The sequence below is a fragment of the Neolamprologus multifasciatus genome, chromosome 19 (genome assembly GCF_963576455.1).
Source record: "Neolamprologus multifasciatus chromosome 19, fNeoMul1.2, whole genome shotgun sequence".
In the NCBI taxonomy this organism is placed as follows: Eukaryota; Metazoa; Chordata; class Actinopteri; order Cichliformes; family Cichlidae; genus Neolamprologus; species Neolamprologus multifasciatus.
Genome location: NC_140457.1, coordinates 15774755 through 15800336, shown reverse-complemented (window position 1 = coordinate 15800336; position 25582 = coordinate 15774755). Strand labels below are relative to the sequence as shown.

At 40.4% G+C, this 25582-nt stretch overlaps 3 protein-coding genes across 5 annotated transcripts; all 3 read left to right on the top strand.

The window, feature by feature from the left end:
• The first annotated feature begins 1203 nt into the window (after positions 1-1203).
• LOC146496263 (cathepsin L-like peptidase) lies at positions 1204-20461 on the top strand. Its single transcript, XM_085144228.1, has 9 exons — positions 1204-1672; positions 17418-17433; positions 17731-17835; positions 18086-18228; positions 18385-18582; positions 18671-18862; positions 19230-19395; positions 19510-19615; positions 19821-20461. The coding sequence occupies exons 3-9, from the start codon at positions 17736-17738 to the stop codon at positions 19918-19920; spliced, it is 1005 nt and encodes a 334-aa protein (XP_085000354.1). The 5' UTR covers positions 1204-1672; positions 17418-17433; positions 17731-17735; the 3' UTR covers positions 19921-20461.
• Positions 1570-5975, top strand: LOC146496265 (cathepsin L-like peptidase). Of its 2 annotated transcripts, XM_085144219.1 has the most exons (9): positions 1570-1680; positions 1956-2060; positions 2251-2393; positions 2528-2725; positions 2820-3011; positions 5002-5167; positions 5282-5387; positions 5563-5694; positions 5809-5975. In XM_085144219.1, the coding sequence occupies exons 2-8, from the start codon at positions 1961-1963 to the stop codon at positions 5660-5662; spliced, it is 1005 nt and encodes a 334-aa protein (XP_085000345.1). In that variant the 5' UTR covers positions 1570-1680; positions 1956-1960; the 3' UTR covers positions 5663-5694; positions 5809-5975. The 2 variants fall into 2 exon arrangements, with proteins under 2 accessions (XP_085000345.1, XP_085000344.1); XM_085144218.1 differs by having other exon boundaries at positions 5563-5975.
• Positions 7682-11098, top strand: LOC146496264 (cathepsin L-like peptidase). Of its 2 annotated transcripts, none has more exons than XM_085144225.1 (8): positions 7682-7904; positions 8915-9019; positions 9219-9361; positions 9468-9665; positions 9759-9950; positions 10244-10406; positions 10511-10616; positions 10805-11098. In XM_085144225.1, the coding sequence occupies exons 2-8, from the start codon at positions 8920-8922 to the stop codon at positions 10902-10904; spliced, it is 1002 nt and encodes a 333-aa protein (XP_085000351.1). In that variant the 5' UTR covers positions 7682-7904; positions 8915-8919; the 3' UTR covers positions 10905-11098. The 2 variants fall into 2 exon arrangements, with proteins under 2 accessions (XP_085000351.1, XP_085000352.1); XM_085144226.1 differs by lacking the exon at positions 7682-7904 and adding an exon at positions 8202-8618.
• Positions 20462-25582: the final 5121 nt, after the last annotated feature.

Here is a 25582-nt window from a genome sequence, read left to right as displayed (position 1 = left end):
TTATAACAACTCAAGTTTATTAATTTAGTGAACTTGGCCTTGCTGGTCGAGTCCAGAGTGGTGTGACACGTCTAGTGCACTGCAAAATCTCCAGTGGTCAATTGGAAAATAAATAAAAATTCTAGTAATTTTATATGTTAGTCACTGTTAATCTTTAACACTGACTAAGTTACTGTTAAAATATAACACTGTCAGTGGACACATATAAACACTTTTCTAGTGTCAATTTAACACTGGAGATTTTGCAGTGGGGTAGTGTATTTGCATTTGTCACCTTTCGCTTTCAGCCACACCATGACACTGCCACATCGCTGCTGAGTACTGATGATTGCAGTTCTGCAAAAAGGAGAACTGACTGAGGGAATGTTTTTTGGCCAGCATATAGCCTTTTCCTATACAATCTAGGGTACTCTACAGTGTGGTGCGATACATACATGTTAAAAAGGTTTAGCCACCCGCTACATGAAGGTGTGTAGACTTCTTGAAACATTTCAGATCTCACAGGAAAAATGAAACACCAGGGAGTACCGAGCTCCAGCTCTCCACTTCTTCACTACAGACCTTTGGACCAGCTCAAGGAGTGCTTGGTTTTGAAGTGTGGTGACTCATTAAATTGACATTTCAACAGCATGTAACACAAAAAATAAAAGTGCCATCAAAACAACAACAGTTGCCTGTAATATTTGAAAACCTCATCCATTTCTCTCATAAGAAATGCTGACTGATATCAATGTTCCTCCACCAGATCACCCTTCCTCAACTCTAGTGAACATTTATGGGAGTTGGAAAAAGCCAAGAATTCTGACAATTCATTTCAAGAGCTCAATACTACCAACACCTGAATAACTGAGAATCTACACGGACACTTAAAGTATAGTTACACATTTATCTGCTTCAGTTCTTTACATTTTTCTCTATGAGCTCCAGTCAACCTCCTGGCCTTATCTGGTTTGTTAAATAAACAACTTTATTATTAAGATTGCAGATTAATTATGTTCCATGTTGTAGATTCTGTTTACATACCCTTGTGTTTAACTATAAATTTGTGAGAGGGGATTTGCTTGCATTGTTTTACTTTATCTTATTCACTGATTTTCAGACACTCGAAGATGGCTGAGAATATTGCTCAATGACAAGCTAACACATTTCATACTGGGCTACTTTCAGCTGCCTTAAATACTTCAAAATCATTTTTGTTGTTAAAAAAGTCTGAAATGTGGACTCAGATATTGGCTGCTTATATGGCTTTTTAGCAATTGAGTGAAAATATTGTTTGTACATAGACCAGCAGGAGAAAGAAACACAGCACAATTTAGGTCTGGGACTGTTTTTTTTTCATAATTCCAAACACAGCTAAGAGATTTGCAAAAACTATTGAAGACCAAAGAAGACTAAATGCTGACTTTCATGAATGTTACTCAACCAGTGAACCTCCAGTGAACAACTGTGGGGGCGGGTAAAAAAGTCACACTTCCTCTTTGGAACACTGCCAAACAAATTGTGTTGACTCTTAATGGTAAGCTCCACCTTTTTATGCTTCAGTGCATTACATTCTTTTGCTATGTTGCACACTTCTGTCCTGACTTGACTGGAAAACTGTAGTCGGCTATAGAGGAACTCGTCTCTGACACAGACGTACATCAGTCACAGGTGGTTCGTCTTCGTGACAGACTGAGACAGGTAAGCAGCTACAGCACTGATAGACACATAGATGAGTGTAAATACACTTTTCAGTAACATGCTGATGGAAAAAACCTGAGAATCATTCATTTAAGGAAGAATTGGAAGGTGAAATAAAAACTCAAAGAAAATGGGCAGAGTAGATGCTGTAATTCTATGAAAGTGACAGAAGATATTATGACAGAAAACATTTTAAAACTGAAAAACATCAGAAACAAGCTGTCTGTTTTTTTGTAAGTAACAAAGGATCTGTGTCTTTTTCTGCTTGTGTTCAGTCAAGATGAAGTTGCTGCTTGTTGTTGCTGCTGTTCTGGCTGTATCCAGCTGTGCCAGCATCTCTCTGGAAGATCTGGAGTTTCACGCCTGGAAACTCAAGTTTGGTAAGACAGCAGACTCTTTTAGTCTTTTTATTGCTGTTGATCCTTGGGAAGACTTGGAAAGAAATGTGAGCTCACCCTAATATGTTAAATTTGTGTAAAAAGGGAAATTTCTTAGCAGATTATTTCTTACATTCATTACCAATGTATTTTCTTTTGTTCTGTTTTCACTATTTCCTTTTCCAATTGGTAGATAAGTCATATGATTCTGAATCAGATGAGGCTCAAAGGAAGCAGATCTGGCTCAACAACCGCAAACATGTGCTAGTGCACAACATCTTGGCAGACCAGGGTTTGAAGTCCTACCGCCTTGGGATGACCCAATTTGGTGATATGGTATGTGCAAAATTCAGATTTTACTCCTCACCATTTACAATTTCACAAATACCTTTTTTGTAATGCATATAAGCATGTAAGAATGCATAGAAACATTTAAATAAAAACCCCATGAACTCTGTTCCTCTTCTCAGGAAAATGAAGAGTACAAACGGCTGGTTTCCCAGGGCTGCCTTCACTCTTTCAATTCTTCTCTACCTCGCCGCGGCTCTACCTTCTTCCGACTACGTGAAGGTACTGATCTACCCGACACTGTTGACTGGAGAAATAAGGGATATGTCACCGATGTTGAGAATCAAATGCAATGTGGCTCCTGCTGGGCCTTCAGTGCAGTAAGTAGAAATAACTTTCTGTTCTTTGTCTTTGTAGCATGGGGAACTTTGCTCAACTGTTGTCTGGTTTCACATTCACTAATTTTTCTTGCAGACTGGCTCACTGGAGGGTCAGCACTTCAGGAAAACAGGAAAGCTGGTGTCTCTGAGTAAGCAGCAGCTTGTCGACTGCTCTGGAGAGTTTGGCAATGAAGGTTGTGATGGAGGCCTGATGGATCACGCTTTCCAGTACATCCAAGCAAATGGAGGGATTGACACTGAGGAGTCCTACCCTTATGAGGCCGAGGTAAATAGACTGCAATATGTCAAAAACATGTCACACCTGATTCCTTTTAAATCACGATCTTTGAATTTATACAAGCCTCAGCACTTTGCCATCTCACTATCATCAGCTTGATAACTTTATGATAACTTTACTGATGATATTATAATACATTCAGATAAATGTCCTGCTCAACAGCTTTTGATACTGTTGAACATGCTACCCTTATTAGCAGGCTACAAAACTGCGTTGTCCTCTCTGGTACTGCTCTCAAATGGTTTTCATCATACTTATCAAACAGATAATTCAGAATTCATATAAATCAATGTATCAATCAATGTCCTCATCTGCACCTGCCCCAGGGCTTCTTTATATATTTTACCCCTGGGCCAAACTGAGGTTCTAGTGCTCAGCCCACTAAGGACATTAGTCAGTACATTAGCCCCCATGCCAATCATTTCAAATCATCTGCAAAAAACTTTGGTGTCACTTTTGATCATCACTTTAATTTCAAAACTCATATCTCAAAGGTTACCCAGTTTTGTTTCCTTCATTTGAAAAATATTGTGAAAATCAAACCTTTACCTTTCAATCATCTTGAACTTTTAGTATGCACTTTAATTTACAACTTTAAAACTTGATTATTGCAGTTCACTTTTCACATGCATTTCTCAGTCTTCCATAACCAGTCTCCAATTAGTTAAGAACACAGCTGCAAGACTGCCAACTAAAACTAGCTGACAGTCACACCTATCCTTGCATCCCTTCACTGGCTTCGAATAAAATTCAGAATCCACTTTAAAATTCTGTTATTAACATAAAAGGCTCTATGTGGACAGGCTCCTGTGTATTTAGCAGATCTTCTGACACCTTATCAATGCAGCCAGCCTCTCTGATTGTCTAACCAGGGCCTTCTAATCCCTCCCTCACTCTGGAGAGGTGATTGTGCTTTTGAGGTTTTAGTGCCCAAATTGTGGAATTGCCTTCCTCAATCAATTAGGTTGGTTATTTATTATTATTATTATTATTATTATTATTATTATTATTATTAAGCAAATGCTGAAAACTCATTTCTATTGGTTAGTGTTTCCTTAATCCATTCCCCTTCAATTTTGGCCATACTTTGAAACAATACAAGTATGTATATGTGTATGTGGGAAGAAGATCTGTCGGTATGACTGACCATGTGACTGTTTATGTGTCTGTATGTTGCACACTTGTCTTCAACGTGCACCTTTTATTTGAACTGTGAAGCCCTTTGTAAATCTGTGTTTTGAAAACTGAATAAATAAATAAAGTTATTATTATTATTTCAATAAGGAGAGATTATTAGACGGAACTGAACATCATTTATTGATATACAGAATTCAGTTATTTGGCTGTTAGACTCTGATGGCCCATCAAAGCAGACCAGAATCCCAGAGGTGATAGGGATTAGAACAATTGGTGGTGGCGATGAAGATCGAGGCTTGAATGAAGCCTGTGACGAGCGAGAGGTGGTGATGCGGAGAAGGTGTGCTGCATGACGGCATCTGCAAGGGAAAATGACAGATGCCAGTGAGACTTACAGTATGCGGAGTGAAGGTTGATTGGCTTGAAGAAGGCTGGCAGAAATATGATTGGACCAGACCAGTTATGTCACAATAAGCTTTACAGCAGAAGTCACAGTGGAAGTGATGCAAAGCTTAGATTAGATGCCAACACCTGGGAAGCAGACAGATGTGTGACAACAGATCTTCCTTATAGAACATACGCATAAGCTTCATTATTATTCATTATTATTATTGATAAATATATGAATCAGGGGTGCAAATTGGCTCGTTTAGACAGTGTTATTAAGCATGAAAGTGTTTGAAGCAGTTTACAGTACTTCCAAAAATACTATAGGTCCAAGTAATAAACCCCACAATGGCTACTTTATTGACTTCTTTCTAAATCCATTTTCAACATCACATTTTTTATATGCTGTGTTGCGATCAACGCAAGAAATTATAACATATTTCCTCTGTATTAGGATGGAGATTGCCGTTACAACCCTAAATCTACTGGTGCTACATGCACCGGCTATGTTGATGTGCAACCAGCTAATGAAGAAACCCTGAAAGAAGCTGTGGCTACCATCGGACCAATATCTGTGGCCATTGATGCTTCTCGTCCGTCTTTTCTGCTCTATGAATCAGGTGCAGTCATTGAAACACAATTGAAAGTACCAAGAAAATTGTCTTAAAACTGAAAAAGAAATGGGAATAGTTTTGTTCTTTACATCTATCAGTTTAATTGACATGTATTTGCAGGAGTTTATGATGAGCCCGACTGCAGCAGCACAATGTTGAACCATGGTGTACTGGCTGTGGGTTATGGTACTGAAAATGGACATGACTACTGGCTGATCAAGAACAGGTAAATGCCCACATGCGATGGTTATATTTAAATTTATATTTGATACACAGATACATAAAAACTTGTTTTATGGATTAACAATCGGATCATCATGTCTCTACATGCTATTGAACTGTTAGTGTGAACACAGTCCATTTTTAGCTGTTAAATGTTGTTAATTTCTTTCTTCCTGTAGCTTCGGCCTTGGATGGGGAGACAAGGGATACATTAAGATGAGCAGGAACAAATCCAACCAGTGTGGGATTGCTACTGCAGCAAGCTACCCTCTGGTCTGAAGAGGTCGGAAGAAACCTATCCTCATTTTTTTCTTCTGATTTGACAGAAATTTATTGCAGCGTTTTTAACTGGGTTATGTAATTAAAAATAATTTTATTTGTGGTGTTAAGAAGCTCTCTTTTCCTGCAATTGTGCTCATCTTTACCAAGTTATGTAACTAAATGTCATTTTGTTTGCGGTGTCAACAGGCTCTCTTTTTGTTGCATTAGTGTTTAATGAAATAACATCATAAAGACTGCAAATACATGAAACATAAATAAATAAATAAACAAAATGTTTCACATTGACATTTAATAAAAGTAATTGTGTTTATTTCACTGTGTTGGTAGTGTATGGCTTAATAACCAAGACATGTTTTTTAGCATTTAAACTTTGGTCTGTTGATCAGTCCACTATGATCAGCACCAGTGGGATTTCTATTTTTTTATACTTCTGTGTTCCCCAAAGAAAAAAGTTGACTGGTGATCCGTCCCTGGCTTTTCCTGTACAGCCACCATGAGAAATATAATGTATTTGTTTTATCAGAAAATTTGCCCTGTAATGAAGCAGTAGCTTGCAAAAAGGCTGAGTAATGCACCTTCATCCATTCCTTTTTGTAACAAAAGTTAGCACAAGTCAGAGATCAATCCTGATAGGATTTGCAATCATGGTTTTTAGTTAGATAGACTATTGTGAGAGGAATGACGGACCCAACCACATACTTGCACTTTCCAGAACGCTTCTTTATTCAGTTGTTGTCTCTTCAACTCACGTCTTTTTCACAGCTTTTAAGCTGCGTCCTACACACAACAACAAGCTCAGGTCCCAACATGTTTAATATAGGGGAGGCGTGATGAGCTGATTGACCTCAGGTATGTCAGCCTCCCCCGCAGCCAAGTCACGGACCATGCCCCGCCACAACTGCCAATGCTGTTTTCACCATTAGGCAGAAGTACGGATACTTCTGTTAAAAAACATTGGTAAGAGCTGAAGTACTGATTTAACTTCTTTACTCAATTAAAAATGATAAAGTACAGGTTCTGAAACTTACTCAAAATAAGAAAGCAAAAAGTATCTTTTGAGTATTTTTTTATGTAATAAAAGAGAATTGTGCTGCTGCAGTTGGGTCAATTGATGCAGTAAAATGATATTAGTGCAAGGAAATATAAATGTTATTTCATTCCATATTTTGATTCTAATGAATGTACTCAGGTTATATCAATTATGTAGAATACAAACACAGAAAAAGAGGGGGGATTAAAAACAAAAACAGCTCTATCTGTTGCCTACATTACAGAGGCTAATTTTGCAAACATAAACAAGAAAATTAGTACAGTTAGGGGTTAATGTGGGGTTGTAGAGAGATGGAAAGTAATCAGAATTGAGGAGATCCACTGCCAGAAGGCAAAAATCCAGACACTGAGAATAGCTAGAAGTACCTGGAAATCCTACAGTGAATGGGAACCACAAAGAAGTTGCTATTATTAGTCAGTCAACTGAATGGGTAGAACAAGATCTGGGCAATCAAAACCTACGCCCTGCCAGTTGTCAGATAAGCTCTACAGTAATAACCTGGCCAAAGGAGGAGATAGAAGCCACATATGTGAGGACAAGGAAGCTCCTAAACAGAAGGAAGGTGGCTGAGGATTGGTGAGTGTCAGATACACTGTCCAGGATGAAACAACAAAGATCCATGATATGTACACTGACTGTGTGCTTAGTAAACACCTCAGGCATCAGAAACCTTAGAAAGAAGATTCTCTACACAGATGAAGCAAACTCTATGTCAGAGTAATGTCACATACACGTAATTTTTTGGATAGAGGCACAATTCATCTGGTTTTGTCCATCCATACCATTTTAAATCAAACACTCAAAATGCAACTGAAGTGCAGACTTTTACCTTTAATTCATTGAGTTTAAGAAACATTTGATATTTGACAAGTCATTGACAAACAGTTATGTGGCCAGGTGATGTAGGTCATTTGATGTGTGCAGAAAAATCCCAGATCACAATATTTGACTCTACAGGTCTTCATAACAAATGACTATTGTTATCTTGCCTAATAGCAGTTGGAGATGCAAATCAAATCATTCAGCAAGTGTTGCTGTATACCAACAGATGGTTAACAGGAAGAAATCTTCAGCAGAAGTAACCTCTGGGAGTGATGTCAGACTGCCTCAACCGGTTTGTGGTGATGGGAAATAATCACGAGTCATACACCTGAGGAAGGAATTTCTGCTCACAAAAACAAATCTAAGGTCAAAGTCAGATTGTAACTTGTTAAATAAACAACTTGATTTCAAACTGTGTTTCATGTAGTAGATTCAGTATCTGTCCACTTGCTTGATTTGAGTTGTTTAATTTTATTTGTAGTTTTTCAGACACATCAAGTAAAAATATTTCTCGAAGACAAGCTGAGTTTTTATACAGATATATAAGATATAACACATTTCATCCTGCTTTCAGTTGGCTTAAATCATTTGAAGTAAACCATTTATGTTGTTCAAAAAGTGTGGACACATACTGACTGCTTCTGTGGCTTTTAGCAAAGTAGCAGCATGGATTTTGTAAGTAGACCAGCAGGAGAGGGAAACACAGTACAACATATTTAAGTTTGAGTGTTTTTTCAGTAATCCCCGAAACACCTCAGAAATTTGCAAAAGCTACTTGAGAGAAAAAAGACCAAAGAATTCTGTCATTAAGGTTCATCCACATGACTGTGTAACTTCCAGTTAACACTGTGGGGAAAAGCCAAACACTCTGTGACTTCCTCTTTGGAAAATTATTTTCACTCTCAATGTTTAGCTCCACCCTTTTGTACTTCAGTGCTTGACACTTTTTCTTTCCGTGCTGTCCTGACCTGACTGGAGTACTGCAGTCATATTATAGTCGGCTATATAAACAAGCTCCCTCTGACACAGTTGTATATCAGCCACAGGTGGTTATCAGTCAGACGGAGTCATACGGTACAGGTAAGTAGCTACAGTAGAGTTAACTAGACATGTAGACAATTATGAATACACTTTTCAGCAATGTGTTGATGAAAAAAAGCAGAGAGTCATTAATTTTGGAAAGAATTGGTGAGAGATGTGAAACAAATAGTCGAAGAAAAAATCAAAGTGAATAGTGTGACGCTACGAAAGTGACATCCAACATTATGACACAGTGCTTTTAAAACTGTCATTAAAAAAAAAAAAAAAAATCGAAACTGCCTGTGTGGTTTCCTGTAAGTCACAAAGGATTTCTGTCTTCTTCTGCTTGTGTTCAGTCAAGATGAAGTTGCTGCTTGTTGTTGCTGCTGTTCTGGCTGTATCCAGCTGTGCCAGCATCTCTCTGGAAGATCTGGAGTTTCATGCCTGGAAACTCAAGTTTGGTAAGACAGCAGACTCTTCATCTCCTTTTTGATGTAAACCTTTTGTTTTTTAATTGTGTTCTGTTGACATTAAGATGCTGTACAAGCCACAAACTTGAAAGACTTTGTAAATAAAGAGAAATATGCCTTTTCCCTAAAATTTATTAATAGATTTTCCTTTATTCTGTTTCTCATAATCTCCTTATATTTCAATATGCAGAAAAGTCATATGACTCTGAGTCAGAGGAGGTTCACCGGAAACAAATCTGGCTCAACAACCGCAAACATGTTTTAGTGCACAACATTTTGGCAGACCAGGGTTTGAAGTCCTACCGACTTGGGATGACCCACTTTGCTGACATGGTATATGCAGAAAAAGATGTGTCATCATTATTTTTAGTTGTAATTGTAAGGATCAAAAAACAAACTTTTGAACTAAAAACTGATAAATTTGGTCCCTCTTGACCAGGAAAATGAAGAGTACAAACGACTGGTTTCCCGGGGCTGCCTTGGCTCCTTCAATACTTCTCTGCATCACCGCGGCTCTACCTTCCTTCGGCTACCTGAAGGTACTGATCTACCTGACACTGTTGACTGGAGGGATAAGGGATATGTCACCGATGTCCAGAATCAGATGCAGTGTGGCTCCTGCTGGGCCTTCAGTGCAGTGAGTACATAAGCCCCAGTGTTCTTTAATCCTGTAAAATTGGAAGTTTGTTCAACTATTGTCTGGGTTCAAATAGACTCATCCTTATTGCAGATTGGTGCACTGGAGGGTCAGAACTTCAGGAAGACAGGAAAGCTGGTGTCTCTGAGTAAACAGCAGTTGGTCGACTGCTCTCAGAGCTTTGGCAACCATGGCTGCGGTGGAGGCTGGATGGACTGGGCCTTCAAGTACGTCCAAGCAACTGGAGGAATTGACACTGAAGCATCCTACCCTTATGAGGCCAAGGTAAGCATTATGAAAAAATAATTACCATTACCTGACAATCATAATACTAATATAAGAAGGAGAAGAAGTGTAAATCAGCTTATTCAGACAGTGTTATTAATCATGAAAGTGTATGAAGTTGTGTACTTCCAAAACACATATTAGCTCCAAGCCACATGAAGCCCACAGCATTAGCTACTTTACTGGCTTCTTTCAAAACACAATTTTAAGATCACGGTGTTTTCTAAATGCTCTTTTTGTGAATATAATTATGACAAACACAATAAATTATAGCATCTTTTTTTCTGTATTAGGAAGGAAATTGCCATTACAACCCTGAAACTGTTGGTGCCACGTGTACCGGCTATGTTGATGTAAGTCCGAATGAAGCTGCTTTGAAGGAGGCTGTGGCCACCATTGGACCGATATCTATTGCCGTGGATGCTTCTCACGAGTCGTTTCAGTTCTACCAATCAGGTGCACACACTGAAAAAAAATACTTGGAAAGTGTCATGAAACCTTTAAATTGAAAACGATCAAATGTGAAGTGCTTCATTTGTCTAACTGACATATATTTCTAGGAGTGTATGACGAGCCTTCATGTATAACCTCATGGTTCAGCCATGCTATGCTGGCTGTGGGTTATGGTACAGAAAATGGACGTGACTACTGGCTGGTCAAGAACAGGTAAATACCCACATGTGATGCTCATATTTGAATTCATGCAGTTCACTTTTTCTAAGAGTGAGTGCTGATACACACACACACACACATGCGCACATGTAAATGCATATTATTTATGCAGGTTCTTATGTCTAGTGTGGACGCTATTCATTTTTTGCTGCTAAATGTTGCTCATTTGTTTTTTCCTGTAGCTTCGGCCTTGAATGGGGAGAGAAAGGATACATAAAGATGAGCAGGAACAAATCCAACCAGTGTGGGATTGCTTCTAAAGCAACCTACCCTCTGGTCTGAAGAGGTGGGAAGAAACCTATCCTCATTTTTTTTCTTCTGATTTGACAGAAATTTATTTCAGTGTTTTTAACTGGGTTATGTAACTAAAAATCATTTTATTTGTGGTGTTAAGAAGCTCTCTTTTCCTGCAATTGTGCTAATAAATTTATAAATATTGTAAATGCATGCAAAAATAAATCAACTGTGAAACTGTGGTCTGTTGATCAATCCATCATCCAGGCAGAAATGTTCAGCACCTGTGGGTAAATTTCTAGCTTTCTGGAGACATTTTGTACACTTTCATATTATAGACTATCAACACAGATTGATAGATTGTATTTATTTATTTATTTATTTACATTTTTCTTTAAATAATTACCAAATCAGAAAACGGGTTCCAGAAAAGAAAAATCAGCTAGCAATGGGTTTTTCAAGTGAATAATAATATTCTGAAACAGTTATGATTTGTATCTGGAGTGGAACGCAAATTTTGTCATGCTGTGTGGTGTGGCTGCCAGGTTGTAGGACCCAAACCCAGGACTCAGAGATGGAATAATTTAAAGCAACAGGTTTATTACTGGGAAAACTTTACATAAAATAAACTCACAAAAAACCAAACCAAAACCTCAAACATAAAAACTAGGACTAAAGTGGACTCAAGACACTAAAAACTAAGAAACATGAACCAGGACAACCAGGAACTATGCACTAGAATTAAGACAGAAACACGAAGGGAGAAAACTCAGCACGGTGAGGGCACAACGCGACCAGAAACAGAGAGAAACACAGGGCATAAAACGCAAGCAGGACAATGAGAGGAAGGGGAACAGGTGGAAACACAGTTACACGGGAAGTTTCACACTATCAAAATAAAACAGGAAGCACATGTCAGGCACAGCAGCACGGACTACACAGTGAACAGAGGGAACACAGAGCACAGGGACAAGAGTAAGAAACTGCAAACCTACACTAAACATGACGGGCACAGGAACCAAAACCTAAGAACTAGCAATCACAAGACAAAAAGGAACTAGAAAGCGAGAAGTACAGAACAGAAACCAAAACACTAGCAGTCATCAACCATGATGACATCAAAGCTCAATAAGAGTACAAAACTCAAAACACTGGGTCACCCTGACAAATTTAAAAGTTGATTCACTTCAATTTAGTTTTATTTTCTATAATCCATTCCTGCAGAAAGAATAAATCAGGAGTTGACATCTCAGATTTGGGAAAGGAATGTTTATTTTACTTGATCAGATTCTAAAACACTTCTAAAATATTTCTCCAGATTCCAGATCTTTTGATGATGAGTCTTTACAATTTCTGCAATTTTCCACAAATTGTACATTTTTGCGTATTGATCAACCTTTGTCTATTGTTACTTCTGAGAAACTCTGTCTTTCTAAAATGCTCTTTTTATACCCAATAATCTTGCAGAATTTATATTTTTCAAATTCTAAAAAGCCTTTTAAATAAAGTGAAGTGGAACAATTTTGTGTTTTTCAAAATTTAGATGAAAATCCTGGACAGGTCAGTGTTGGTTAGTAGGGATGTCATGGACCCCCCCCCCCCCCCCCCCCCCCAACCCCAAAACGAAAACCAAAAGCAAATAACCAAACTGCAAAAAAACAAACTGCACACCATGTAGTTCAGCTGCACACACAATTCAGCTGCACACACAATTCTGTTTTACACGGTGGTTTTACACGGTGGAATAGTTTGTCATAAAGCAGATGGACTCTGATGGTAAAGAGATTTATCTACATGTTTAAAAGTGATGAAATTCAAATATTCGCCAGAGAATAAGTCAGGGAGAGAAAATGCATCAAAGTCAGAGAGAGAACACTGAATTATCCCAGAAAAAAATGGAAAAGAGACACATGCAGTTGTAAGCAGCATGAAGATTTGGCTCAGTTATAGCTGAATAATGCAAACTGGCCACTGTGGTGAAATAGCCTTAGAAACAAATAACAAAATGGTCACATTCTGCAGTTTATAGTGCAATCTTAAAGGCAATACAAGGGGGCGTCACAAGAGGGCGCTAGAGGTTGTTCATCAAACGTGTTGCTTTATTTTTCAAAGCGCAAAAAGAAATGTGACTGTGACACTCTCAGAGATGGAGATTTGATGATTTTTTAAAAAAAAATATTCTAATCTTATAACTGATAAGTGACATTTTATAAAATGGAAATGGAAAGCTTTCTTGTAATTGCTTAATTTACTTTATAGGTAAAATTATTATTATATATTGTCAGTGTTGGGGAGTAACGGAATACATGTACCGCCGTTACGTATTTAAAATACAAAATATGAGTAACTGTATTCCGTTACAGTTACCGTTTAAAAAGGTGGTATTCAGAATACAGTTACCTTGTTGAAATAAATGGATTACACGGCGGTACTTTCCTGTTTTATATTGTCGCGGGTCAGGCCTGTTTTGGTTTTGTTTGACAGCTACGTTCTGTTGTTCCAGGCGGCAACGTTGCGGTTGCCATGGTTACAGGGTAACGCTCTCTCTCTCTCTCTCTCTCTCTCTGCGTGTTTCCTGGGTGAGAGAGGCCTTTTTGTTGTTGTATTGCTAAGCTAATAGGCAGAATGCTACCGGTATAGCTCTAAAGAATGTAGCCTCATAGGCAGTGTAGTCCGTGCTGCAGGGAGAATGGACTGCCATACCCGTTATGTGTCTGTGAGCGCGAGGAGGGAGAAAAAGGAAAAGCACGAGTTATCGTTGAGCAAAAACGGGAGCTGGAAGCATGTAAATATAATAATAACCACTGCAGCCAAGAAGAGTGCCCGACGAGCCCAGGTGTAAGTAAGCTATTAAGACTCGACTGTGTTCGTGTTTTCCTCCGAAACAATAAGTTCCGTTGGAGCAGCCTTTCAACGCCTCTGGCAAGCAAAGTTGACCCACACAACAAAGTAAAGCTATTTTTCGGCTACGAGCCTGACACGGAACCCGACATATTAGCCAGAGGTCCCTTTACTACGGTTCGGAGCCGCGGACCTTCAGTAACAGTAATAAATCACAGCAATAGTACATTCACGTAGTTGTAAACAGCATGATAATATATTAAGTAATCCAAAGTATTCAGAATACGTTACTCTCATTGAGTAACGTAACGGAATACGTTACAGAATACATTTTGGGGCATGTATTCTGTATTCTGTAATGGAATACATTTTAAAAGTAACCTTCCCAACACTGTATATTGTACTAGATTATAATTATTATAATGTATATTATATATTATCAACATATTGAGAACGAAATCATAAATAAAATAAAATAAAAATTTAAAAATCAAAACAAAACGCAACACAAGAGAACACACATATCCCCACTTAACTGTAACCCCCCCCCCCCCCAAAAAAAAGAGATAAGGAAAAAAGATATAAATAACACATGAACAATTTGAAGTGCAATGGTTGCTGGTGTGCAAAAACCTGTGTACTAATATAGATCTTTATTGCACACAACAAGGGTTTATTACCAGGAAATTGTTATTGCACATAGTGAGTCCCTGGTATGTCTGTATTTGTTCGAGAAAAAGTTTGGCAGAGTTTAAGTCTGACAGTTTCAGAGAAGAAGCTGTTTCTCACATTTGTTATCAGTGGTTGTAGTGGGGGAAGTGGAAGTCACCACCTAAGAGGGGCCCTGGCAACTGTGAAATGAAAGCTTTTTTTTGTTTGCATCATTCAGAAAAAAAGCTGGAGAAAGCGAAGCAGCAGCACCCTCCCTAAATTATGTGACAGAAGCTCATATTATTGTCAACTAAGAGTTATTCCACTTTCAGTTCAAAGCTTAACAACTCTCACTAAGTAACTCTATCCGTTATTGTTGGACCAGGTGAGGTTAGCTATGCATTTTGAGAAATGTTATTCTGCCTGAGGAAATAGCATTATAAAATACCATATAGACACTCCTACTTAATTAAAACAAGCCATTAAAGGTAGACCCTTCTATGGTTATGGATCAGCCTACCTGATGTGAACCCGAATAGCAGTCTGTTTATTAGATTTCGGTGCCTATGACAGTTTTCCATAACAAACACCACATTCAGATGCCCACAAGTGACACCAAGACAACCACAGGTTCATCAGCTTTGTAATTGTATTATCAGATACGCCTTATGTTCTGGACACTCAGGAGAAGAGAGGTGGTGTGCTGCCAACTAATTGTTACTTGGTTATGAGCTTGATCAGATGGCATGGGAGGATGCTTGGGTGCCCTTGGAGTGTCTGGAGGAAGCCCTGGTCTGATAGATCTTCAATTCCTACCCCCCCCCCCCCCCCCCCCCCCCCCCCGCAAAACTTCAACAGCATTCTGAGGGAGAATGGATAAACTGAGTCTGAATGGAGGCAGCTGCCAAGTGGAACGTGACTCGAGCGATAGTCTCTAAGCGACTCTGGAAAATTGTTAGGCGAATGAGTAAGGGAAAGAATTCCTAAAGGCTCAGGATGTTGTAGAGTTGGCTTGGCATGCTTCTAAGTGGGAAGCAGTGGTGCCTGAGGATGTGCTACATCTATCGCTCCATCACTCTCCTCAGCCTCCATGGGAAGGGTAATGTTGGGAGATTTCACCAAACTCCACTATCTCTAAGGGAGTAGCCAGCCACCCTTCGGAGGAAGCCCATTTCTGCCGCTTGTATCCATGATTTCATTCTTTCGGTCACTACCCACAGCTTGTGACCATAGGTGAGGAAAGAGACGTAATTTGACTGGTAAAAAAAGTTTGCTTTTACACTCGGCTATCTCTTCACCACAACAGACTGGTACAGCGTCCGCATCACTGCAGCCATAGCACCAATATGTCTGTCAATCTCCCGCTCCCTTCTCCTGTCACTCATGAACAAGACCCCAAAATACTTAAACTCCTCCACTTAGAACAGGAACCCAGATTGGGCACTCCACCCTTTTCCGGCCAAGGACCATGGCCTCAGATTTGGAGGTGCTGATTCTCATTCCCACCTCTTCACACTGTTTGAAATGACTTTTGATGACCATGGTACCTGTTGAGGACTCTTCAACTGTTCCAGTGCGAGCCGGAGGCCATCACCTGTTGAACCCAACAGATCCACATCATCTGCAAAAAGCAGAGATGAGATTTGGAGACCACCCATGTGAAAGCCTTCCGCCACTTGGCTACGCATAGAAATTATATCCATAAAAATTACAAACAGAATCAGTGACAAAGGGCAGCCCTTGCAGACTCCATCACTTATTGGAAACAAGTCTGACTTATTGCTGGCTATTCAGACCAAGCAGGGGCAGAGGTACTGCCCCTAATCTCCACGCAGCATTGTTGACGCGTGTCAGTCAAGACAGCCCTACAACATCCAGAGCGTTCAGGAACTCAGGCCAAACCTCATCCACCCCAGGTGCTCTGCCACCAAGGAATTGTTTAACTACCTCAGTGACCTCACCCTCAGAGATAGATGAGTCATCTCCTTCGTCCCCTGACTCTGCTTCCTCCATGGAAGACGTGTCAGTGGGATTAAGGAGGTCCTAGAAGTATTCAAGGTTGCAGATTAATTGTTTAATGAACTAGATTAACTTCTCATCCCCTTGTGTTTGACAATAAATTGTAATCTCCTCAAAATATGTGAAAGGTGTTGTAATGTTATGAATAACTTGCTTTATTTTACTTGTAGTTTTTCAGACACATCAAGTTGGCTGAGAATATGGTTTAAAGACAAGCTGAGCTTTTATAGATAACATGAGACAGAGCACATTTCAACCTCATTTCCTGTGGCAATATGTCAGACGTCATTTATATTTTGTCTGACATAAAATGCTTCCAGCTGGCTAAATAATTCAAAATAAATTGTTCTTGACATGGGGTCTCAGATAATAATTGTTTCTATGGCTTCTGGCTTGTAAATGTCAAATAAACTCAGTTGATCTTTCTCTCAAATGCAAAATAATACTTTAGAGTCTGGGACTGAGATTTGCAAAAACTACTTGAGAGCAAAGAAGAATAATGAATGCTGACTGTCATGAAGGTTCCTCCACCTTATCATCTAACTTCCATTCAACAATGGTGAGAGGTGGAAAAGCCAAAAATTCTTTGACAACCTCTTTTGAAACTTGTCAATATCTGTAACAAATTACAGAAGAGATCATTCACTGTTGTGCTCCTTGTTATTGCTGAGTGAGCATAAATAAAATGTTTCCTTAAGTGAGTGATGTCATGTGATCTTCTGTAAACTCTTGAAATGAAGGCAATTGCATTTCTTTTTGCTTTATGTTTGGTTCTTTTGTTTGGTTTTGTTAACCAAAAAGTTGTTGCCTTCATTTTAAACTACAGTGTCCTGGATGCCTGAGTTAATGTAGACTGAGACTGTAACAGACTGTTAAGGTACATCTCCACCTTTTTCTGTTCCACCGCTTCATGTTCTTTCACTTTCTTTACAAACACCTGTGCTGACCTGGAATACTGCAGTCATGCTAGTAGCCCACTATATAAGAACTCCTCTCAGACGCAGACCTATATCAACCAGAAGTGATTATACTACACGCTGCACAACAGATACGGACACTGAGACAGGTAAGTAACTACAGCACAGATAACTAAACATGTAGTTTAGTTGTAAAAGTGTAAATACACTTTTCAGTTATTATGATGAAAAAAAGAAAATAATTTCAGAAAAACATTTCTGGAGGAGGTAAGATAGAAACTCCCAAATAAAATGGGACAAAGTGGATATTGTCAAATGAAAGTGACATGCAATATTATGACGAAAACATTTTAAAACAAGAAAGAATAAAAAAAAATCAGTTTTCATCAGAAACATAAGTTTCCTGTAAGTCACAAAGGATTTCTTTATTTTCTGTTTGTATTCAGTCAAGATGAAGTTGCTGCTTGTTGTTTCTGCTGTTCTGGCTGTAGCCAGCTGTGCCAGCATCTCTCTGGAAGATCTGGAGTTTCACGCTTGGAAACTGAAATTTGGTGAGACAGCAGACTCTTCATCTCCTCTTTCATTTTTTCTTTTTGTCAGAAGCTTCTGATCATGTTTTATGTTTTTTAAGATACTGTACAAGCCTCACATTTAGAAAGAAAGATGAGCTCACCTGTATTTTTACTTGTGCTAAAGATGATAAAACCGGAAATAAAAGAAATGTGTTAGCGGGTTTAAAATACAAAATGATTAACTTTCTTTTGTTCTTTTTTCCCCATAATTTCCTTTTCCAATTGGTAGAAAAGTCATATGACTCTGAGTCAGATGAGGCTCACCGGAAGCAGGTTTGGCTCAACAACCGCAAATTTGTGCTAATGCACAACATCTTGGCAGACCAGGGTTTGAAATCCTACCGCCTTGGGATGACACACTTTGCCGATATGGTATGTGCAGAAAAAGACATATCATTTAGATTTGACCAATTAACCATTTAAGTTGTCATCAATATTTTTCAATATAATTAGCATGTGAGGATGCAAAAAAAAAAAAAACCAAAACTTTTTGCATAAAAACCCATAAACTTTGCTGCTTTTTACCAGGACCATGAAGAGTACAAACAGCTGGTTTCCCAGGGTTGCCTTCACACCTTCAATGCTTCTCTGCCTCAGCGTGGCTCTACCTTCTTTGGCCTGCCTGAAGGTACTGATCTGCCCGACACTGTTGACTGGAGGGATAAGGGATATGTCACTGAAGTCAAGGATCAGAAGCAGTGTGGTTCCTGCTGGGCTTTCAGTACAGTGAGTACATAAAATTTTGTGTTCTTTGGAAAAACATTGGGGAACAAAAACTGTTGTCTGGTTTGAAATCGACTCGTCCTTACTGCAGACTGGTGTTCTGGAGGGTCAGCACTTCAGGAAGACAGGAAAGCTTGTGTCTCTGAGTGAGCAGCAGTTAATGGACTGCTCTCACAGCTTTGGCAACAACGGCTGCAACGGAGGATCGGTGAAACGGGCCCTTCAGTACATCCAAGCCAATGGAGGAATTGACACTGAGACATCCTACCCTTATAAGGCTAAGGTAAATAGATAGCAATATATCAAACACACACACACACCTGTTTCTTCTGTGATTTAAATCACGAACCTTGAATATATGCAATCAGGTCTTTATCACCTGAATATCATCACATTGTAAATATCAGAATTATAAATGAAAAGCAGCTCATTCAGACAGTGGTGTTAATAATGGCCATGCATGAAGGGCTGTACAGTACTGCCAAAACATATGGTAGCTCCAAGCCCTGTAAAACTCACAGCATGAGCTACTTTATTAACTTCTTTCAAAATCTATTTTTAACATCACAGTATTTTGGCAAACTCTCTGTTTGCTATATAAATGTGTCACAACAGTAAAAACTTATAATAGCATATGTTCTCTGTATTAGGGTCAACGATGCCGTTACAAGCCTGATGGTATTGGTGCCAAATGCACTGGCTATGTTCATGTCAAACCCAGTAATGAAGAAACCCTGAAGAAAGCTGTGGCCACTATTGGACCGATATCTGTTGGCATTGATGCTTCTCGTCATTCATTCCAATTCTACCAATCAGGTGCAGATATTGAAAAAATATTTGCAAAGTGCAGAGAAACATTTTTAAATTGGAAAAGAAATGTGAAATGCTTCATTTGTTCTTTTGTTCAGTCTGATTGACATGTATTTGCAGGAGTGTACAATGACCCCGACTGCAGCAAGACAGTGTTGGACCATGGTGTGCTGGCTGTGGGTTATGGTACAGAAGATGGACATGACTACTGGCTGATCAAGAACAGGTATTTACTCCCATGTGATGCTCGTATTTTAATTCATGCACTTCACTACTTCTAACATTCACTGAGTGCTGATACAAAAATATGTAAAGGCATCTTATTTATGCAGATCATTATTTCTCCACGTGCTTTTGGACTGTTAGTGTGAACATTACTAATTTTTAGCTGCTAAATGTTGTTAAACTGTGTAATTTCTTTTTTTCTGCAGCTGGGGTCACAGATGGGGAGACAAGGGATACATTAAGATGAGCAGGAACAAATCCAACCAGTGTGGGATTGCTTCTCGAGCAAGCTACCCTCTGGTCTGAAGATCGGAAGAAATCCATCCTCAGTTTTTCCTTCTGATTTTACAGAAAATCTGGTTTGCCCAGAATTTATTTCAGTCTTTTTAAGCAAGTTGTTTTTAACTAAACATAATTTTATTTGTGGTGTTAAGAAGCTCTCTTTGCCTGAAAAGGTGTTTGATGGAATAAATGTATAACTACAGCAAATACATGTAAAAAAATAAAAATAAAAAAGCTGTGAAACTGTGCTCTGTCGATCAATCCATCATCCAGGCAGAAATGTTCAACACCCGCGGGATGCGTTTCTAGTTTTCTGGAGACTTTTGTGTGAATAAAGCCAATGTTTCCCAAGTTCAGTTTGTTGAGACGTTTGATATCGCATTACTTACATTACAGAATTTGTATGCTTATTAATGAGACATACATACTGATCTCCACTCCATTATTAAAATACAATTATTTTAAGGTCAGAATATCTTTCAGCATTTAGCTAGCTTAAAATTTGTGTGACAAACATCACATTTTTCCAGTTTCTTCAGCTGATGGAGACAAACAGAATAAATTCTTTGGTGACCTCAAAACTTCATAGATAGTCTAACCAAAAACTTTATAAGCTAAGGAAAACCCAAAATAAAGCAATTGATAGTTTGTAACACAATGATTATGACCTTTCTTGAAAAATAACAAACGTCACAGGAGGTCTTCTATACTTTCACAGTGTGTATTAATTATGATGGAATTTGTTCATTAAAAATCTTAGTTACAGATAATAAGCTACCTTTAATTTTGACATTTATGGTATTTTTGTAATAACAGAAAATATTATGTATATACATGCAATCTGTATATATAATTTTCTTTTTTTTTTTTTTTTTTTTTTTGCCTGTCCCGTTTGGTTCTTTTGCCATCAGAATTATTGTCTAAAGGCGAAGAAAGATGCCCAACGGATTTTCTTTACCAAATTGACCATCCCAGCTTTGCCGTAATGGTCCATTTGATTCACCTTTTATTCTTTATTTTATTTTCACTTGCTGAATACGGGACAGACTTGACTGGGGGAAAGAAAAGGGAGAAAGAAAGAGGGGAAGAAAAACAGTTGAGAAGAGGGACGGGGGAGAAGGGCAAAAAACAAAAACCAACAGAATAAGCAGAAGAAAAAAAAAAAAAAAAAAATACATATATCGATCACCTGGATCACCTGTTGAGAAAGAAAAAAGAAAACAAGCAGAAGAAAACGAGAGTAATACAATAAACCACATCACAATGATATATGGGAATATGACAGTAAATACTAAATATTAAACATTATTGTGCAGCACGTAAGATCGACAGCACAGTGTGCATTGAGGTAGGAGCCAAAAAGGGTGTAGTTTGTGTGTGTGATCACCCGTGTGTACACCTGTGAGCATGGACGCGCTTGTTTTCTTAAAAGGTTCCCTCATGTAATGATCTGCTAGAGGGTGTGGGGGGCCACTGCCCCGTCCTCCAGGGCATGAAGCAGGTATGGAGGAGATCAAAACCCCAGACATCCAGAGGCCCCCAGAACACAAGAGACCAAGGAAGACCAACAGAGGGGCAGCCGCGCCACTGTCCCAGAAAGAGCTGAGGAGAGTCCCAGATGAGGGGTCACCCAGCAGCCACGGAGCAGAAGCCAGGGGGGGCTGCAGTGACGTGCCCGTGAGCTCCGCCGGCAGCCAGCTGTGCCTGAGTGACCGAGCCCCAGGCCGAGAGGCCGGGGGCACCCCACCTCCGAAGTGGCCCAAGCGAGCCCCAGGCTCCAGGCCCCGATAAGCAGCCGCCAAGGAGTGAGCCGGTGTGTACCCGGACGCCCACCCCCGGACACAAAGAACCACCAACGCACCGACGTCTGAGGGAGTCCGCCCCCGGCAGGGGAAGTGGTGGGGGGAGATAGGCCTCCAAACCTTGGAGGGCCTGAGCTGTCCTCAGAGAGGTGGCATCTGATACCCAACCTGACATACAGACACAGACATACAGGCACACACAGATACAAACATCCATTCCCACCCTCATGCTCTCATATGCACTTACTCCACACTCAACCAACGTGGAGACAGACATAAAGAGACGCTGTACACACAATCACACTCCCCAAGCGTACTCTACGAACCGGGTCTAGGTACCCTTGCCCCTGGAGGGGGGGACTGCACCCAGACCCAGGTTGTGTTACCCTTTTCCCTGCAGTGGGGAGAAGCAGACCGCCCCGACTCCGCAGCAGCAGGGAGGCCCCACACTCCGGACCCCAGTCGGACGGCCAACTCCTCCTCCTAGCCCCCCTGCTCCAGCAGAAAGCAGAGAACGAGGGTGAGAGAAGACTCCTAACCTCCCTCCACCCGCTCATTGTAGTGTTGATGTATGTGTGTTCTAAGGTGCGTTTAAAACCCAGGAGGGCATGGAGCTACCTGCCAGAGAGCAGCAGGTAAGCGCATAGTCCCTCCTGCTAGCCCTCAATGTCTACGTGTATTTAAAATTGAGAGGTGGGCAACGACGCCGGGGGTGAGGTGTACACCCTGATGGTAATTGGGATTCCGTGTAGCGTGCCCACCCCCAAGATCCTATATTTATGTGTAATGAGAATGTGAGTAATGTGAATGTCTAAGTTGCGGGATAAAATTGAGGCAGAGGCAGCCAGAAGGGGACAGAGGGGGGGGGGGTTACCTCCTCTGCACCCTGGTGACACACCCCCACTCCAAGGCCCTGCATGTGTGGGTGGTTGTGGTGGAGCGGGAAGAGGGAGGCAGCTGGAGATGGGGAGGGAAGGAAGGGAGGAGCAAGTGACCCCTCCCTGGGGCCAGCTCCCCCGCTGACCCCAGTAGGCACCCCCATACTCCGCGACCCACCAGGGAAGGGGGGCCCAGGCCCATCCGAACCGGGGCCCAGCGCAGCGGCGCCGCCCGGCCCCACAGAGCCCGGGGCAGTCCACTCAACCCCACAACAGAGAAAACTGCACCCACCCCATCATCCACTCATCTTCCAGACTACATAAGACAATAGACGCCCAGGCTGAGATCTTCCTCCACCTCTCCTGTATCTCCCCCTCTTGCAGAGAGAGTTCCTGAGAGAGGAAAGCCCCTGCAAGATGTGACAACCCCCCCCCCACCAGTTGAAGAGCCCCCCAGCTGGCTCGGCGCACCGGCGGCACCCTGCGCCAGTGGCGGGCCCCCATATACCCACCGGCCCACAACCCCGGCAACACACCAACCAGGACCCAGGCCCCCGAGGCCCGGCCAGGGCCTCGGGGGCCGTATATAATTTTATACGTATATATAATTTTCAACATTGAATATTTTCAAACAGGCCGAACTCTACCGCTGAAGCTTGCACAGACTTCCAGTGACTTTATTCATGAGGAGGTCAATCTGGTGCTTTAAGCCAAGGTGGAAAACTGCATCCATGTTTGGATTCTGATTAACTCTGTTTAACTAGCGATACAGTTCCCAGAGTTGTGTGTCTAATATTGTCCTTTCTCAGTCATCACTGTGCCACAGTGAGGAAAAGCATGGCTCAACACCTGCACAAGCTGGCTGACAAACTTGGAGCAGCTGTCATCCTGAAAGCAGGAAGCTTCACTGAACGCTTTCTAATTGCTGATTCTAGAATGGCAGAGGATGCCACACCTGAAGCAAGATGGGTACTTTTAAAAGGGTTTGAAAGTGCATTAATGTGCCGATCTTGTTTTATTTTCTGAGCATTTACACAATTAATGAGAATTAACGAGAACTATAATCCTCAACAGGTACCATGGTCATCAAAAGTCATTCAAATCAATTCAGTCCAATTCAATTTTAAACAGTCGCCTCAATGTTCTTTATATTGTAAGGTAGACCCTACAATAATAGATACAGAGAAAAACTCCTATGAGCAAGCACTTTGGCGACAGTGGGAAGGAAAAACTCCCTTTTAACAGGAAGAAACCTCTGGCAGAACCAGGCTCAGGGAGGGGCGGGGCCATCTGCTGCCATCGGTTGGGGTGAGAGAAGGAAGACAGGATAAAGACATGCTGTGGAAGAGAGACAGAAATTAATAACAAGCACGATTCAATGCAGAGAGGTCTATTAACACATAGTGAGTGAAAAAGGTGACTGAAAAGGAAAAATTCAATGCATCATGGGAGTCCCCCAGCAGCCTACGTCTATTGCAGCATAACTAAGGGAGGATTCAGGGTCACCTGATCGAGCCATAACTATATGGTTTCTCAAAAATGAATGTTTAAGCCTAATCTTAAAAGCCTCTCTGCAGACCAGAGGAGGAAGGCGGGCTCAGTGAGCTATGAAGCCAGTCCGAGTGGACAGAGCTCATCACTCAAACCCTGGACCCTGACCACTGCTCATATTGTGCTTTGAAACCACACTATAAATAACATGTGTACATCACAAAATAAAATCACAGTTCATGAAAAATCATTTTTGTTTTATCCTTTCATACTTTACCGTATTTACCATACATACCATACCAATTTCATGTAATTTATAAAAATACAGAAATACATAATCACCAGTTTCTATAATTACACTTAATAATAGACCTGCTCTTGAACTTTTGCTCATGTTTAGTGATAAATATTAAAGTTGAATCTCTGTAAACACATGTAATGGTTAGCTCGTGGCCTGGTAGTGAAATATCTCTCCATGTGTAAATGTATCCAGTGTTGTCCCAGACATAATGCAGATTTGATTTTAAATACTAAATAAATATGCTGCTTAGATTAAACTAAACTGAAGATAAGGATTTTATGGAACTGAGATTTGCAAAAATTACTTGAAACCAAAGAAAATTATCTGTCTGACTGACTGTCATGAACTTTTCTGCGCCTGACCATCTAGCCTCCTGTGGGAGGTGGAAAAGCCAAACATTTGGTGACTACCTCTTTGGAATATTGTCAAATCCTGCCATGAAAGTGCAGAGAAGCTGGCTATGCCTCTGTCTTTTTCTGCTTCTTCTCAGTCAATATGAAGTTGCTGCTTGTTTTTTCTGTTGTTCTGCTGTAACCTGCTGTGCCAGCATCTCTCTGAAAGATCTGGAGCTTCACGCTTGGAAATTCAAGTTTGGTGAGACAGCAGACTCTTTTTCTTCTCTTTTATTTTCGTTTTTTGTCAGAAGCTTCTGATCATGTTTTATGTTCTTAAAGATGCTGTCCAAGCCTCAAACTCAAACAAAGAAATGCTCACCCATGTGTTTACTTGTGTAAACGTTTCTAAGACTCAAATCAAAGGAAACATGTTAGCGGATTTTAAAAAAAAAGGATTAATTTCTTTTTTCTGTTTTTCTCATAATTTCCTTTTCCAATTGGAAGAAAAGTCATACGACTCTGATCTAAGTCAAAGGAGGTTCACTAGAAACAGGTCTGGCTCAACAACTGCAAGCTTGCACTAGAGCAAAACATCTTGGCAGACCAGGGTCCAACTTTTGGATAAAATCCCCATAATTTTTCCCTGTTTACCAGGAACATGAAGAGTGCAAACAGCTGGTTTCCCTGGGTTGCGCGTCTCTTTCAATGCTTCTCTGCCTCGCTGAGGCTCGACCTATCTTTGCCTGCCTGAAGGTACTGATCTAACCAACAGTATTGACTGAAGGAATAGTGCTAACTGACACTGAGACACAGAGAATGTGAACTTTTCCAGAAATGCAAAAAAAAAAAAAGTTCAGTCCAATCCAGTTTCTACCATCA